Below are 18,431 nucleotides of genomic sequence, written 5' to 3' on the forward strand. Positions count from 1 at the left end.
GCAAACTTCCCCGGCTTTGGAACATTAAACATACAGGGTGTTTTTTTTGTCTTTTTTTTTTAGATGCACAGTTAAAAACTGAAAATTTGGCATCATACCATTCAATTATATATATACAGTATATATATATATATATATATATATATATATATATATATATATACATATATATATATATATATATATATATATATATATATATATTGAATGGTCTTTATAAAACTAAAGATAAAATAAAAATTTAGCTACAACATAAATATTTACTAAAGCAACATAGAAATCCAAGGAAAGTTTGGGGTTTTGTCATTCCTAATAAAGCAAATGAAACCAGGAGCAGCAGGCATCTGGAACACACTCCTGTGCCGTTTCTGTGTGTTGAACTCAGGTAGATGCAACGTCACCGCAACTCTGTTCATACGGTGGACGAGTCCAAGTAAGGCACAAACTTGGAGAGTTTGTGGGGAGAGCTGGGGTTTGAATTATCGATGCTCTCTTTCATCATGAAGAAAGCTTCCTGGTCCCTCTTCTTTGCGCTCAGCTCATCCTCAATTTCCTACAAAGTTGAAGTCCAGAGAATACTATGTTAAAATGTCTCCAAAAAATGAAAACGTTTTAACAACTCAAGCATTCTGCTTTTTAGAGCTACAAAAATGACTTTACGATGAGATAAAATGGGAAACACTCGCCTTCTTCCTGACTCTCAGCTGCTCCCTCCACTCCTTCATCTGCTTTGCATGCTGCTCATCCAGATGCTTCAGCCTCTGAGTCTCATTCTCAATCAGCATGTGGCACTTTTCATTCTGAAAGACGGGAAAGATTGTTAGTTTGTAATAGGCACACAATTGAAACTGGAATAAAAATACCCATTACAGATCCCAAAAGATCTGCATGAAAAAAAAGAAACAATCAGAGGAGAGGGAGAAATTATCCACCTGCAGCTGCTGCAGCTCCCTGATGTTGCTTTCGCACTGGCCCATCATCTCCTTCAGCTGGTTCTCGTGTTTTTGCTGCTGATGCTGCCTCTCTGCCTTCTGCCGCTTCTGCTCCTGCTGAGAAAACTGAACAGCCACGCGAGTGGGAAGGGAGTGGGTCACTAACAATCCAACGCATAAATGTTCTGTTGGGCAGAAAGGCCGGCAGAGGCAGACCAACCTGCTTGACCTTGTCTCTGTCCTCTGAGGCGCTGCCCGTCAAATTGATGCGCAGACTCTTCTTGAACATTGTCATGCGAGTCTTTGCCTCATTACGCTGGATTTTTGGCAGCCGGGTTTTCTCCTGCTGCTGCCTGTTCTTCAGCAGCTCAATCATGCGCTGGTTGTAGGACTGCATTTGTTCTTGCTCCTGTAGACAGAAAGCATTTACCCAGACTTGAAAAATGTACCAAAAATTGAGCCCCCTCACTTAATTTGGTTGATTAACAGTACATGGGATGGTAGGTGGAAATGCATCCAGTCCACTAACCTTTTCGTGTTTCTTTAGGAGTAGATGCCTCTGAAGGAAGTACTGGTCTTTCATTTGCTGCTTCAATAGCTGGTGTTTGTCTAAGAGGTTCTTCTCCTCCATGTCCCATAATGTGGCCTCTCGCTCTAATCATGAAATAATCATCATGCTAATTTGTCCAAAATGCACAGGACTTTGGCTTCATTAGTGTTAGCAGTTTACTGTACCTCTGATGAGCTCTTGCTTCTTGTTGAGACATTCTCTCTCAGTTTCTGCGATCTCCCTCTTGTTGTTGGAGAGGATCATTTTCAGTGTTGTATCTAGGAAGTTTTTCTGGTCCGCCACAAATTTCTCCTCCTAAAAAAACAAACATCAAAAAAGGTAAGTTTGACAATTATGAAGCCTTTAAAAAGATTGAGCAAACACGTTGGGATCCTTCAGCTTACCTGTTTCAGCTTTGTTTCCTGGAAGAAGCTCATGCGTTGCTTTAAGGTGTCTTTACGCTCACTCCGAGGCATCTTGTCAACTGAATGTTTAACCTAAGCAATACATACTTCAGTTCAGAAATCATCCAGCTGCTCAGTGCTCCAGGTTTTATGTATTTCACTGCTCCATGTTAAATCCTGAATTTTATACAGTGAAATCACTAAAAACAGGAATGTGCAGTTGAATCATACCTCCTTCTTCTTATGTTTTAGTTGATCCATGAATTTGTGGTATTCTCGGTCTTGCTCTGTTTTGATGCGTTTGGTTTCTTCCTTGAGTTTAATGCTGTGATCTGTCTCTATCTTCTCAATAGTTTGCTTCTGATGTTTCTCCATATTCTCCAGCTCTGTATCAAAATGCTTCTTCTTGGCCTGAGATGTACCAGTAGGAGACAAACACTTAAAAAAAACTGACAGAGCAACAGCACCCAGGAAGAGAGTTCATTCTGTCTGAGCTTTTGTTACATTAAAAAGTCATAATCCATGGATTTTTTCTGTCATAGATCAACAAGCAGCTATAAGCTATAAGTATTTCCACTCCAAGTATTTCCAAGCATTGCCTGTGAGTTAATGCTTTTTAGAATCACTTATTGGTGTGACTTCATCCATCTAGAGGTCAAAATCTTGCTTTATGAAAATAATTTAAAGTCCGTCAGATGAAATGGGAAGTATCTGGGAACTTTCGTTTTTTTTTTTTTGTTTGTTTTTTCTTTACTTTCATTTTTAAGCCTCACAATAGATTAGCAACTGACATGTTTTCCAAAACTCTGAAGGTTTCTTATAAGGTGGTCCAGTATTTCACTCCATTTATGTACAACTCTAACCAGCCTGTCCCTGCTCAAGAAGAGGGTTTCCTAAGCATGATGCTGCCACCACCATGCTGTTCAAGGGGTCAGTGCTTTGTCTGTCAGCCTAAAGCTAGGTTTGCACTCTCAACTCTTTCCATTTTCAGAAGATGGACTGCACAGTGATTTATGAGATTCCCAAAACTTGGAATATTTTAAAATGGAACACTTCTCTAAACTTCTGTTTTCACTTTTCAGGTTTTTATTTGGAAAATCATTAGAAAACCATGTGTCATTTTCCATCTTTGTTATATTTATGCTAAATGGTGTTACTTTCTGACATACGTAGATGTTCAATAAAACACCAAATTGTGTTGCTACAGCAACAAAATGCTTTAATAGGCACTGCCAAACCTTTTACAGTTGATTTCCGTTAATAAACTAATTTAATATTTGGGCTTCAAGATGATTTCCAGAGAAGATTCTGTGTCAGGTTGTAGTTTAACTTACATGTATTTCCTGGTCAAAGCGTTTCTGGATTTGTTCCTTCTGGGATTCCAGCTTTGCGTTGAGAACAGCCTGAGCGCGTTGCTCTTCCTTCTGCAGCAAACGGAGCTCACGCAGCTCCTGACGCCTAAACACACACACACACGCAAACAGGATATGTATTTTTACAAGTCAAAATGAAAATACAAAAATTTAAATAAATCTTTGAGATCAAGTTGAAAAATTAAGACAAAGAAAACATGACAATGCATTGTCTTTATGTGATTTGTTTCTCATTTTTTTAAGTCCTAAACAGATATAGACTACACTCAGATGCAGTTTTGTGTAATGAACACTAGATGGCACTACTGTGTCAAAGATTCATTAAACAGAACAACCACAAAGCTCCAGAGGTGAATACATGCTCAAATTTCAGGCTAAAAATGTTTTCAAACTGAAAAGAAATTAAGAAGCAACATTTAAAGTCACTTATCAAAGAGCGATCTGCTTGCTCAAAAATGAATGCACTCAAAATATATTTACAGAAGACCACAGAGCAGCAGGACCTAGATCTTTTCATTCATATGATAAGAGCTGAACATAGACGCATAAAAATGTGTTTACCTCAGAAATCTCATCTCCTCATCTTTCTTCTCATCGTCCCGGATGATCTTTGAAGTGGTCACCTCCAGCTCCACGCCATCCACAACAAACTTTCTGGTTCGCTTTAGGGTCTTGCTGGAAAAGTCCTGATGGTGGACAGACATGGAGGATTTATAGACCTGAGTATGTTAGACGATTTTTTTATTTCAACATGCCATTTTTTAGTGATAACAATAATTCTGACAGATCCAGAAAATATTTGTGCAACCTTTTTGTTTAAATCTAGCACTGACTTAACTCATGAGCTGTTATTTTGTGTCACTCATGACCAGGTTTGCTTTGGTATGAAACTCAGTTTGAGTTTACATTTACAATGATCTGGCTGCATTTGTGTGAATTGTGGGAATTTTTTTAAAGAACCAATAGTGAATCAAATACCAATAGATTTTGAATAAATCTATGGAGAACTACCAGTAAACAGAAAATGGAGTCATCATTGAGTTTAACAGAACTTGACAATTCCATAATTTCCTGAAAAACCAGCCTCCTTTTTTATTTTATTCTATTTTTTTTACATGGAACTTTTCTGAAATACTGACATCTCTTAACTTAAACTGTTTTCTCAACTGAAGACACTAAAAAACACATTTTATTTAAAATAACATATGTGTGTGTAATCTTAACATTATCTTTAAAAACAATGCATTGTGTGTCTTAACGGCAAAAAAGGCCTGTAAAAAAAGTCAAAGTGAGGAGGATTCCTTTGAGTTATACTTAAACCAATAAATCTGATTAAATTTTCTTCAAGCTAATTGAAAACAACACAAAGTTCTTTCAGATCAGCGTAATCTTCTGAATGAGTCTAAAGTGTTTACTGTGTGTGTTTGGTGTGTGTGAGACGACAAAAGCGTTGTTAAAGTTCCTGTTGGTCGAGTTCTTCTACAACAAGCAGCCAGACTCTCAATCTGTCAACAATGCAGGAAGAAACTAAAGCTAAAAAGGTCTCGTCTACTGAATGCAAAACTTTTTTTTTCTTAGTCTGTGTTTAAATGGAAATGTGGAGTCTCTTGCTGAAAACTAAATACCCTTTATAAAAGACATAAGAGAACAACAATATTAATAAAATGACATTGTTTAACATTTTTAAAAAACAATCTGAGTTTCGGTTCAACCACACCTCATGACTTGACAGAAAAGTTGTTATGGCAAAACTAAGAATGTGTTGCTTATGGTGAATCTGACTGAGCCTCTGCAGACGTATATTAAATGATTAAAATAGATTAATATGTCAGGGTGCGATCAAATCTTGTACAATGCTACAGAACTTTTTGTGAAAGTCACTTCTGTCTGAAGTGACTGAGACAGAAGTGACTGACTGAAGTGAAGTTTCACTGTGACTGTCCAGTCAGATGACCATTGGTTATTTTTATAGGCAATTGATATAAATGAAAGTGTTTAAAGCTCAATATCCTGCTGTATCTGTTAAGGACTCTTATTTTGAATCAGTGAAGAAAGTAGAATTGTTTTGCTTTGTTAACAGAGTCAGATCACAAATTGTTTGGCTCACTGCTAAAATGCAGTACTAGTTGCTTTTTGTAATAAAGGTTGATATTTTAGGTTTGTTTTGTGTAAAAAAAGTCAAATACATATGAGGAAAAAACAAGCATGAACAACAGTATGTCAGAGACTCTGATGCCGTTGGAACCTCATTAGAGGAAGTATAGACACAAACTCTGTGGAAAACAATGAGGTGAATAAATGTTCTTAATGCTACAGCAATAAAACATCAAGTTATTTTAAGGTTTACAATCCAGCAGAGCAAATCCACATCCGACTGTCCTTCTTATTTTGGTTCATTTGATTTTAGTTTTGGATTCCTCCATCACTGTATGACATCAAGTCTCAGTATTCAAAAAACTAAAGGCCTTAAGAAATGAGCAACAACTTAAGTTTTTCTTGCACAATACTTTCGGGGGAACAGTTTAAAACTCAGACCAGAACCACACAGTCCAGATGGAAATCTTTGTTACATCTACAGTGAACTGGCAGCTGAGCCTCCAGCAACAAATGACAGCTACTAAACCTGGCTTTATATTCATCTCTTGAGTTTATTCCTTTTCTAATGAGAATTAATTCCATTATATAAAAAGCAACAGATAAAAGATTAATCAGCTAATGTGTAGATCACATTTTCAACAGTGATCACATTTACATTTCAATCACTGTTGATTCTGTCCATTTCCAAAATATGAACGCCTCCAGATGCCTAGACATAGTCATTACCTCTATAACATCAATATTCTGTTCTGGAAAATAAATTATGCAGACAGTAAACTTTGAATCTGTGTCTGTCAGTTAGCCTCCAGAAACAACTATGTGACAATGAGCTCCATAGAAACTTCCACTCACAATAGTGAATGTGGGACTGTGCCTACACAAAGGGCACCATTGGTTCCTGATGACTGTGAATGAATGTGTTATATAGATACTTGGCTTCACCAGCTTCTAGTTTAGTAGCTTCCATCTCTTTGGACTGTCAGTGGCTCATTGTTGAGATGAAATCACTTCACTTTTGACAGACTGTAAATGAAGTTTTAATCTGGACCCATGTTGGTGAGGTGTAACATGTGATGTAAACCCGATGGGAGACAGACTGTCTACTGTGTTAGACAGTTAACACCCTCGCCCCAAAACACAACACAGCACTGTTTCAGTTCCTGATGAGATGCAGAGAAGAAGTTTTTCCAAGGTGGAGTTTTCCTACAGAGGCACTGAGATCCTTCTGTAAGCCTTTGATTCCTAAATACAGGTCAGAGTAAACACACAGCTCTAAAGCAGGTTGTGGTTTATTGAATCTATTACTATTATGTCTACAGTTTTTCTCATCTTCTCTAAAAGTAAAAGGTTCTCTGAGAAATCAGCTGGTTTTGGAATTGATTTTTAGTGATGCAGACAATCAGTCTTGCTAATATAAGTTGCTTTCCAGATAAGATATATGCTAAACATGTTATTGTTTATGTTTTAAGTTTTACTCACTCTTGCAGGTATGGTGAAGTTCTCCTGTTTAATCGACATGCTGTCTGATCCCATGCTGCCTGTTAACGAGTTCCGATTGTGATTCCTTCCGTTGGCTTGCGGCAAGGCCGGCTCCGCGCTCCTTCCTATCGACGGACGATCTGCCATTCCTTTGCTTATTGTGTCGTTCAGGGTATCGTGAGTCTGTGGTACCGGGGAAGCAGCAAAGGATGGGGTGGGAGTGGACCCAGGAGTCATGTTGGGAGTCGAGCTTGGAGTGGGTGAGTCTCTGATGCCAGTCATCCCTTCCTCAGATATATGGACCCTTGGTATGTGCTGGCTGATCATAATGTCAATTTTTTCTGTAGTCGTCTCATATGGGGGTGACTGTTCATTCTCTGGTGTCTCTAAAGCCGCCTGGGGAATTAACAGTTGTTATTAATACAAACTTCATCTTAAAATGCTTGAACAAACTACGGGAAATGAAACGGATTTTGCTGAGCACCTTCTCCTCCTCCATTGTGGGGGTAATCTTTCCATCCTCAATGCCAGAGTCGGAGCTGGAGGTCTTTGTTGAGGCCTCGCTCTCAGCTTTCTCAGACTCCAGTACCTCATCAGCCAGCCGGCGCCCCACCTCCTCTGGATCTTTGTGAGAGACGGCGAAGCGTGGCAAGGGGACAGGCACTGAGGCTTGGTGTTCCTCTGCTGGCATGCCGGGCCGAGCCAGTCTCCTGGGTAAAGGTACAGGTGAAGGTGTGGTGGGGCTTGGAGTGTCCGCCGACTGATCTTCATCCAAACTGGTCTGACTTGTCTGGCATGGCTCCTTTTCTGGTGGCTGAAGGAAACAGAGAGGCATTGTTATGCATCCGTGATACGAATCATTCGTGTATTTTTAGGATTTAAGTTCCTAAATGTTAATGTTTTCAACCTTTGCTTCTAGTCCAAATGCTAATGGATGAAGTTATTCATACTTCCTACATCTAGTCAATTCAACTGAACCTTTGGCTAAAAGCAATGCTGGCCTTCCTCCTTCATGCTCACTTTACCTGTGACAGAGATGGCCATCTAATCTCTCCTGAATGCACTAACTGGAAAAAAGAGTTATTACAGTAATTGTTACCCAAGATGTGATTCTAGATAATTACCTTCTTTGTTCTGGATGAAGCAGAATGTAAATTAAAATGAGCGCCATTTGAAATTCAGATCATTGAAAAATTTGACTAAGCATTTTATTAATACCTGTTACTATTTATTAAATTATTTAATCTAGATTTATGAAATATCTTCATATTTGTAGGATTAAGTTATAACTCTCCTGTGTTTTTGTAATTTGGCAATACTTTCCAGCTCTGAGTGAAATATGGAATAAATGATTGGCTAAATCTCAATCCTTTGGTAAAAGAAACTTGTTTTTTTTCTGTTCTTGCTTAAAGAGGAGTTCAGCAGTACAGTAAATATTTATTATATTGTTTGTAGAGATACACTGAGAAATCAGCAAATAGCCAGAATCAGATGGTTTTCTTCTCAAAATGTCCTGATCAAAATTCCTACTTTTTTCCCCAGACAGTCAATTCACCACAAGAAACCAAAAACAGTTCAGCTAACCAAAACCCATCTTCAGGGTGGAAGTTGTTACAGAAGGAAGATGAGAGATGATTAAACATTCAGAGGAAGGTGTGAGGCACCATTTCAAACTGTCTGTCTGCGTTTATCGAAGCGGCTACTTTTAAAACAGGAGGCGGGGAATGAGCAGAAATCCAGAAGACAGAGCAGAATGCAGCTGAGTGGCCATGTTTTTTCTTTTGAGCTTTAATCTCATCCGTCATGGAACATGCTGGAGTTGGAAATGTTAGCACTGTTTTTGGAAATCTAAAATAGGCAAAGGTTATCCATTTTCTAAAGGAGGTACATGCAGACATTGTTTTTTTTTTTCTGTAACAAATATTTCCAATACTTGAGACTTTTGAAGATAAAGGAGAATCAATTAAGACTGATATCAGTAGATTCCAGTCATGTGTCTCTAATTGTTAGTTTTTCTAAGCTTCAACATATTAACATTGAGATAATCCTGTTTGACACAAAGATGATAACCGCTAAACACCTGTGGGAAGTCAGAAGTGATCATAATGCAAAACAACTTGTAAGTATTTAATTATAGTAGTGCAAAAACATCTAAAAAAGGAAAACATTTGTTCCCTGGAGAAAAACTGGCCAATGGAAACTGGTTTATTTAAAGGTCAGTATGGCATCAAAACAATGAGAAGCCTTACATAAATGTACTTCATCTGGAGTGGTGAGACAACAGTCTTTTCCATACAGAAGCGAGGTTAAAAGCAGGCGCCTATATTTAAACACATCTGGGTGTGAGGGAATGCCAGTATTCCGGCTTCTGTTCCTTTGTTTGTGCTGACTGCCCTCTCATACTCTAACTTTCTAAACTCATGTCCTCTATTGATCTCTTAACGGTCTCAGCAAAACTAAACAAAACCCATCAGCGTAGGGACTGTTTACAAGAAGAAAAAATGCTGCTTGACTGGGATAATCAGTAAAGTAAAACAACAAGCAGGTCTGAAGCACAACTTCTGGGCTTTTTGGGGGGGAATGTGCAAGTAAGCATGTTCACTGTGTATCAGCGTAAGCCTAAAAGTCAGCATGAAGACAGAACAATATCTGTGTTGTTGCAGAAAATTGTACCTAAATCTCATTTATACACTGTTGGATAAATGCTTTTTACCTTCGAGGAAACACTCCTCACTTCTTGTTTTGGAAATAAAACCCTGGCAAAGAGTAAAAAGACAGAACAGAAGTATGGTACCTCAATGAGATCCATTGTGTCATCGTCCTCTCCTTCCTCTCTATTGTCTTCGATTTCCTCCATGACCTCAGCTTTGGCCTCGGCCACCAGCTCTATCAGTGGACGGTTGGAGGTCACCGTCTTCACAAAAGGGTGCTGAGGACAGAGAGCAATGATGAACTCTTTAAAGTGATTATTGATTGAAGACATTTCTGACAAACAAGCACACTTATGCTGCAATTGTTAATGCCAGTTCAAAGTGACAGAACTCACAAGGCTCACAGTCACCAAAACAAAGAACAGGACAGTTCTTCTTAAAGAAGCTGGATGAGTTATCCATGGAAATATTCTCAAAAAAAGTCCACTGGGACAATTTTTCAATTTAATAGCCTTTCCTTTTAGGTCACAAGTCTTTTAAGTACCGTAAACATATTTATTGAGTTGAACTATAATTTTCTAATAAAGAGTGTCAGAGTAATGCCTCATGCTGTATGCACAAATATATTTAACATTAAAAGTAATACAAGTTATTTGAAGTTTTCCACATAATTTCTTCATGTTGAGAAAACAGATTGGTTAATTCAGATGAGTTTAATACATTAGAATACATAAGAATTTTTCTTTATCCAGTTCCTAACTTTTGAAGATCAACATACATCTGTCCATCTGACACCACATGGCTTGTTCTCTGGTCTGAGTCACTTTGAAGAGTAGTAAACAGAAATGTGTCACATTATAATCATAACCAGGGACAAAAAAATGCATCAATTTTCTAACTAAAGTTTCTTACGCAGTTTGATCAAATTAAAAAACATGTAAAGTAGAAATAATAAAATACTGTGGTATTCTCAAAAGAATTTGTGAATTAGATTTCCACCCCATATTGTGGGACTTCAGGCCAATTATTTTTCAAAGTTATTCAGCCTGAGATCATGCATGTTGATTTTTAAGGCATGTTTTGGAGAGCATTGTATGACATTCATACATATCGTACTCATAGGTTTATGTTACAGCTTAATTATGCATAATTAATACTGAAATCTAACTAAAATCAGAAAAGGTAAAACTTTACTTGTCTTTAGTTGGTAGTGACTCTGGTGCATTCTGGAAGACTTTAAAATAAGTTCTGCAAATTAGATTAAATAATTTATTTTTCACTGTTTCAAAGATATAGAACTTGTTTTGAAAAATAAGTTCATTCTTTGAGTTTATCATATGATAATTAAAAATCAACGCTTATTTAACTGAAAACACAATAAAAATTTGAATCATTCTGGAAAAAGAATAGAAAAATACTTTTTTTTTTTTTTTTACCCCTCCAGGGGGTCTTTGTCGGCTCTAGTGTCCCTTATATGACAGTAGGCTGACAGGAAACAGGGAAGGAGAGGGGGGAAGACATGCGGCAAATATCGTCGGGTCCGGGAGTCGAACCCGCGACGGCAGCGTCGAGGACTGAAGGCCTCCAAATATGGGTCGCGCTAACCGCTACGCTACCACGGCACGCCCTTGAATAGAAAAATACTTTTAATAGGACGTCACTGCTAAAGGAAGGCTGCACAACCAACAGCCAGCGCAGACCAGGCAAAGCAACAGAAAACACTTCCTGCAGTTGAAAAGCTTTACTCCCTCTGAGTTTTATTGTGATGCTGCTGCTGTTGCAGCATCACAATAAAACTCTCTCTGATGCTATTGTTCAGAACAAAATACCACTTAATTGCAGTGCAAAGAAGATAAAGATTTAAATTAGAAAAGTAAATGCTGCAGGGATAAAACGTGGGTCATTCATTATTCAGTGACTTTGCACTTGAGGGTAATTTAATTGGAACAGCTGACAAAGGGGGAAAAGGCTGCAGGCGGTGCTGGACCATGCAGTGTGTAGACGCTTAGTTTTCAAGCGCTCGTTGTGCGCCATCACACTTGTTTATGTGCAGGCTTTGTCCTCAAGAAGTGCATTGGGCTTCAGCTCAAATGACAAACAGCAGTCAGCTCCTGTCTAATGGTCAGCACACACACTGAGTGTCGTTCCCTCCAAGAAGGCCTAAAGCTGCAGCTGCACATACAAAGTGGCTGCCTCAAGTCGAAAAGTTTTATTTAAGAACAAAATGCAAGGAGGCGAAAATTACATGCGATCATTCTTATTTTATACAGCTTGGTTATGCAATATATATGCTTTCGACACACTCACAGGAAGATTATCTTTATGAGCAATAAACTGTTGCTTAACCTAAAGCGGGTTTATGCGTTCAAGAGGCATTTCTTCTGGAGCACGACTGGCAGGTTCCGCATGTCAGGACAAAAAGACCTTCACGTTTAGAGAGCCTTGTCCAAACTTTAAAACAGACCAAGTTTAAAGTATTCTACACCTAATAATCTACAGAACTAAATACTAGAAATATTTGAGTCTAATAGTTTGAAGATGATTATTCTGATCATTCTGATCATCTTCAAACGATTTGTATCAGGCATTTCTAACAAATACCTGCTGTTAGTGTATCTGTGATTCTGTCACTGTATGCCTGAATATTTTAGTCCAAAACAACGAGTTTATATTCCTCACTGCTCTCTTCAGCTTCTGTGAACAACATCTAATCTGTCAGTGTACACCTTCCATCATGCTGTTTCCAAGTTTATAATTACTCTCAATCTGTAAAATGTATTTTCTCTCCAACTTACAGTTCTGCACCTACCAGTTGTCTGCCAGTAAATGATGACCAAAAACGCTTAATAAAAAAAGAAATTCTTCAACTTTTTATAATAAAGTAATGCAGAACTGCTAGGCCAAGACTAGCCATATTTTCTTTTTTTAAAACACTGCAGTATAATTTTCTGGGTGGAGATTTGACATGCATGGCGTGAGAAGGTCCAACATGAACAATATGGCCCAGTGGATTACATGCATGCAGCTACCTTTGAATTATTCAGGAAAAAAACAGAGTTTCTAGTAGCAAGAGGTCACTCCTCTGGTTTTTGCAGGGTGGCTCGGCTATTTTCTGGTTTAACGTTATAATCAGGTTTAGATTGGGGTCAGGAAAATTGTTATTTTAGCCCACGTAAAGAAAACTTTCCTGCCTTTCATTTACCTAAAGTAAAAAGAAAAACAGTCTGGAATTTCTGTCAGAGTACATAATCAACATTGACTACTTTTCTTTAGGGATTGTTGTATTTACAATAAAACCTAGACGCATTAAATTTTTTTTAAAAAGATTATGCACATTATATAAAATGAGAAACTCCGAGGGAGGAGAAGCTGCTTGCATCGTAGGGAATACCAGTCATCCAGATGGTCTGCAGCCAGTCAGAGTCAAAGTGACGGATAATGTTTCATGATGTTTTGCATACATTCTTTACAGGAAAACATGTGGGATAGATAAAACAAGACTAGAGTTAAACTGATGATTAATTCCCATTTCCCATGAAAAGCTTCATGACGCTGACTTGAAGCCTTTCATTTATTTCATAATTTAGTTTCTTTATGTTGTTCAATCTGCCATCCAGACGCTGTTATCTATGATTCATCCCAATTTCCGTGAAATCACTCCAAATCTCTTCTGTTTATGAAAGATGTGGATACCTGAATTGGAGAACGGAACCGAAAACTTGTCTTAAACTACCGTAATTCCCAATGAAGTGACATCACCGGCAACACCACCTTCACCATGTAAGCATCCTCAGCGTTGGGAGCAGCAGGCATGATAAACATCTAAAACGCCCAGCAGTGGACCAAAAAGCTGCACCACACCCGTCTCTTTCCCCTTGTCGGAGAACAGACAGAATTCCCGTCGGGCCTGGGTCTTGGATTTTTCATCTCTTCCTCCCACTAATTGACATGCAGGAGGTGGTCCTGCCCTGCTGCTGGCTCAGAGTGGGCCTGTAAATAGCTGGCATTCCCCTCCTCAGCTGTGGGGTGCAGCTGAGGAGGGGAATGAATCTCAACAGATGCAACTCCTCCTTTAATCCACACCCATCTTTCTTTCTTTAATTTTCTCTACTTATGATTTTGAAAACAGGAACTTTGCCTAACAGAGAATCTGAGTTTGTTTCATAGAAAAAGCATTTCCAACCCATTCTAATTATTAATATAGGCACATTTATTTGAGTTGCCATTCACTACAAGTAATTGGTTTTGTGAAGCTTTAATCTTAAAAGTAGTACAATAATTTTTAGTACATAAATAGTATTAATCCTCTCTTTTTAAGCAGTCATATGTGTTGGCACCGCTGATAAACAGATGCCCTAAAAACAGATTTTTCTTTATAAATGCAACATTTAATTAGAGTATCTTTGTTCAGTCAGAAAAATAGATGCATATTTTTATCATTGCATTTAAATTACTGAACTTGACTCTCTGTTCAGTCAGGATAAGAAAAGAACAAGGGCAAAATTATGTCATATGCTTAAATGCAACCTTGCATAATCTTCACTAGATTGTAACTTTGCACACTTTATTGCTCCTTACCTCCAACAGCTGTGCTGCACTGGGGCGAATCTCTGGGTTCTTATCCAAAGCTTTCCTCAAGAAGTCATTAAAATCCCTCGACCTGGAGCAAATACATAAAAACAGCTTTGGTTGGTAAGAAGAGGGGCGATAGATGGCAGAAGAAAGGTGGTTGCAACACAATAAAAATATGAAGAAGATGCATGATGTTGGCCCAAGCGAATCATCCCTTCACAGATATCCACTAAGCGTGATGACTCAGCAACTTGTCACTGATAACCGCAATAAATTTAGCTACAATAGAACATTAAGACTCGTAAAACTGACAGGTAGATATGGCTTGGCATCTGTTTAAGCCTTTGGGATGTTGCTGTTGTACTTTCATAAGAGGCTGTAGGTGGAGATTTCAGAGATTTCGAAATAAAAACAAACAGGAAGCTCTTTACTGTAGTAAATACAATCACATATATTTCTGGTTCCTGCTCCAGGTTGTTTACTTCCTTAACACTGAAAGATTAAAACAATTTTGAGGTTTTATATTCAGACTTTCCAGATTTGCTATCATTACCATTTACTAGGCTGATCCAGCATTGGGGGTTCTGACTTGGCGACCTTCAGCAGGACCCTCATTGGGTTGAGCTCATGGTGAGGGGGTTCGATTTGTGCGAGCTCAATCAACGTGATTCCAAGAGACCAGATGTCGGCCTTGTAGTCGTAAGGAGCGTCCTTCATCGTCTCACACATCACCACCTCTGGAGCCATCCTGGAGCAAGCAAATCAAACATTCATCACTGGTTTCCTTTCATAGTGCAGGAACGTCTAAAAACATAATTCCACTTGGCAAAAAAAGAAGCAATTCTGCAGCTGAGCAGCAGATTTGATTAATCTTCATTTATAAATGAATTATCTGTGGCTTTTATGACATAGAACAAAGTAAATAAAACTGAAGAGTGAAACATTTCTCTTCTTAGACAAAGTAAGAACCAAAACTATCATTTCATTTTAAACAGCACCAATGTACAACATGAATTTCCAACTACGTCTTAATATGAACTGCGCCGGTTCTCTTATCAGCCGTCATCAATGGATCATAACCTGCGCTAGTCACTGATTAACAGCTGCAACAAATATTCACTTAGAGGATCACACCGTAGAACAAGGTTCATGCAGAAACTACAGAGAACTACAGCAGAGGAAAGCAGCAGCTCAAAGAGAACTGCTCAGATGATTGATTTTCCAATCAAAATTAAAGAAGTACTAAAATTTAAGCATGTTTTATTTCATCTATTTTGACTGATTTAAAGTTTACCTCAAAAAGGTAGAAAAAAAAGATATTTCAAAAGTTATTTGACCGATGTTGGTCATTTTTAAAAATGATCCACCTAGACTTTTTTTTTTTTTTTGGACATTTGCTGTCAACCAAAAATTATTCCAGACATAAGAAGATTATCGACAAACTATTTATTCATGCTTTATTTCATTTAATGTGTAGCTCAAACATTTGCATGCACTGTGTAAGTACAATACAATACACTTTCCAATACATACTGTACATCTCCTGGTGAAGAGAGCAACAAAATGATCAAAGTAACAGGTTTTAATGAGGATTATAAACCCAAAAATGTAAAACTATGAGATTCACTAATATTTTTTTCTGTTTTGTTGTTGCTGGTTGCAAGCTGAACCCTGAATTTTATGAGCTAGTCATTTAAAATGTGGATCCATTAGTCTGACTGAGGTCATGAGTATGGTTAGTCACTTCCTGACTCAAAGACATCAACACACATCTGGACTGTAAACACAAATGTCTGTCACTTCGATGAAATTAAAAGATAACATCAGTTACATTTCAACGGAATTTTTTGAAGTGTTATAATTTTAGTGCCAGTAACGTTTCTCAAATATTTTTTCTCTTTTTTTAAGAAATGGTGAAATATATGGTACTATACTTCTAGGATTAAAGAATTTCTCTTGTACATCTTTCTTAGGGATTTGTGGAAATTTGTTGGAAGAGGCTGTTTTAAAGAACTAAGTTGTAACATGTTTGCAAAGCATTTAACCTAATGTATGAAACAAGAGCACACAAGCTTCTCAAATGATATTTGATATTCAGAGTTTCTCTGCTCTGTAAAGATGCCGAGTGTCTTACCAATATGGCGTCCCAATGAAAGAATCTCTCCTCTGTAACGTTTTGGTATTTTTTGCAGAGACGCCAAAATCCGCTGCAAAAAGAGAAGAATGAAGGAACAAATGAACATAGCTATAGACAAATAGTAAATCTAAAGCTGTCATGAAATCCTTGGAGGAGAGAGAAAAGCCAAATGGTTGAATTTATAGTCTGTTTTCCATACAACGCCACCCCAATTCCCTGAAAAACCCTAAGATTACAGGGCTACTATGTTCCCTGATTATTACTGCTTTTCTTCTATTTTTCTGAGTTTATTCACAAGAATGTGGCACAGTCAGAGAACAGAAATGTTTGGCAGTGGCCTTTAGAGTCTGCACGACAGGGTTTCTCCTTTAATTACTTACATGTTCTATTATTGGGACTGAAACGGCTCACAGGATTTTACACATTAAGTTTAAAGAGCCATGGACCTTCCTGCCAAACAAATAATCTGAAGTGCTGCATTTTCACACTGTTTCATGTTTCACAATACTACTGACATAACTGCTGGGTGTGTCATTTTTGTTTTTAAAATAGAAAAAATATATTTTTTATGTGATAGACATGCACATCACAGTGATTGATCGATGTAAATATGTATAGTTTTGCTGATTCTGACATACAATCTTTCATAATGATCTATCAAATAAAATCTCAATAAAATCCAACAAAGATGGTGGTTGTAACAAAACATGAATCGTTTCAACAGGTATAAATATTTTTGCAAGCGACTATAGATGCAAATCAATTACTGATGAAGACTTTTACCAAAGCCATTTAAAACCTTGAGATCTGCTGCATAAGTTTAATGTTGTGTTCCACTGGTACATTTTGATGCACTCAGCTCAACCTCAAAGACTCTTAATTGCTGGCTTGTTTGAATTAACATGCAGTTAGATAAGTATGGAGACTGTAAATGAGTCCATGTCATGACATAACGAGCCTGAAGAGGCAACTCCCAGTGATTAAATCTAACTGTGGCTGCACTGGGGAGGAATGTTGGGCACCGAGTCCGGCTCAGTGAGACCAGCATGACTGACAAAATGATTCACTGGTAAGATTTTTTTTAAAAATCAAAACAAAACCAATCCTAAAGCTGGTTCCACAAGGAAATTACTTGTATTTTCAGCTCTCACAGCTCCACCGCTTCACTCAGTCCTGCAAAAATAAATCCTGGTATTTAAAACAACAAATAATTCTGTTGTGAAGTTGGATGCAAATGCTGACCTCCTGAACTCGTACAGCTTTTTGATGCAGCATTTTGTTCTTTTCTAGAAAACCATGTTTTGGTCCAAAACACACTGGCCTTTGGGTTGGGTCACCAACCTCTGCTGTGCGATGTGGAGAATGTGAAGAACTCTTCAAAGAGTCAATATAGGAAAAAATGCAACATTCTCAGAATGCAGTTTTCCCACACAATGCTCACTTATGATTTGCTAGCAGTGCTGCAGTAGGGTGCAGAGGTTGCAGCTCTGTGTGTGTGTGTGTGTGTTGGGGTGTGTGTGTGGGTGTGGGGAGGGCGGGAATCTGAAGATAATAGTCCATGTGTAGCAAGAATTTAGGGTTTCTGTAGGAATTCCTCTCACACTTGTGTAACTTTGCAAGTGTTCAGCATAAAATACAGCAAAGAATAGAATCTTTTTCTAAATAAACTATTAATATCAAAATGAACTTTTGACATCTTTGCCATGTTACAAAAACAAACTTCAATGTATTTTATTAGGATTTTATCTGATGGAATAACACACATAATATGAACAAAGAAGCAACAGAGAGGCCCGGATAACTCTGAAGGAGCTGCAGGGATCCACAGCTCAGGTGGGAGAATCGTAACAGTGCAGAACTCCACAAATCTGAGCTTTATTTATGTTATGTGCCGTTTGCCAGAAGCCATGCAGAGAACAAGACAAATGTGTAGGCATATGAGGTGCAAGCAAATCTGAACTTCCTGCCCTGCATGATGGGAAACTGACATTTAACATAATCCGTGATTACACCATCCACACCATGGAAATGTTGGTGGCAGAATGGTGCTATGGGAATTATCATCTTCTGAAGGGAAAGACATATTTCTTAGAACTGGTGGGAAGGCAAGGAGGAGCTAAATACATAATTTAACACCAGGCTAAGGATCCATGCAGAAAAACAGCCCGAAACATGTAACTGGTGCTTGAAACACCAAACCAAAACCCAGATGTAAAACTGACATTCTTAGACATCC

At 38.0% G+C, this 18,431-nt stretch overlaps 1 protein-coding gene across 1 annotated transcript in view; it reads right to left on the reverse strand.

Moving 5' to 3' along the window:
* Window positions 1–208: 208 nt before the first annotated feature.
* LOC102225744 (serine/threonine-protein kinase 10-like) overlaps window positions 209–18,431 on the reverse strand; it is a 39,050-nt gene continuing 20,827 nt past the window's right edge. The window contains exons 5-20 of the mRNA XM_005808786.2: window positions 16,193–16,265; window positions 14,612–14,806; window positions 14,065–14,146; window positions 9,630–9,764; window positions 7,320–7,649; window positions 6,836–7,231; window positions 3,821–3,945; window positions 3,221–3,344; window positions 2,118–2,297; window positions 1,887–1,979; window positions 1,668–1,797; window positions 1,462–1,586; window positions 1,153–1,341; window positions 933–1,058; window positions 687–800; window positions 209–553 (exon numbers count right to left, since the gene is read on the reverse strand). Of these exons, the coding sequence (XP_005808843.1) occupies window positions 413–553; window positions 687–800; window positions 933–1,058; window positions 1,153–1,341; window positions 1,462–1,586; window positions 1,668–1,797; window positions 1,887–1,979; window positions 2,118–2,297; window positions 3,221–3,344; window positions 3,821–3,945; window positions 6,836–7,231; window positions 7,320–7,649; window positions 9,630–9,764; window positions 14,065–14,146; window positions 14,612–14,806; window positions 16,193–16,265 (2,558 nt within the window). The 3' untranslated portion in view covers window positions 209–412. The remainder of the gene's footprint in view (window positions 554–686; window positions 801–932; window positions 1,059–1,152; window positions 1,342–1,461; window positions 1,587–1,667; window positions 1,798–1,886; window positions 1,980–2,117; window positions 2,298–3,220; window positions 3,345–3,820; window positions 3,946–6,835; window positions 7,232–7,319; window positions 7,650–9,629; window positions 9,765–14,064; window positions 14,147–14,611; window positions 14,807–16,192; window positions 16,266–18,431) is intronic.

Source organism: Xiphophorus maculatus, chromosome 11 (assembly GCF_002775205.1).
Source record: "Xiphophorus maculatus strain JP 163 A chromosome 11, X_maculatus-5.0-male, whole genome shotgun sequence".
NCBI classification, from domain to species: Eukaryota; Metazoa; Chordata; class Actinopteri; order Cyprinodontiformes; family Poeciliidae; genus Xiphophorus; species Xiphophorus maculatus.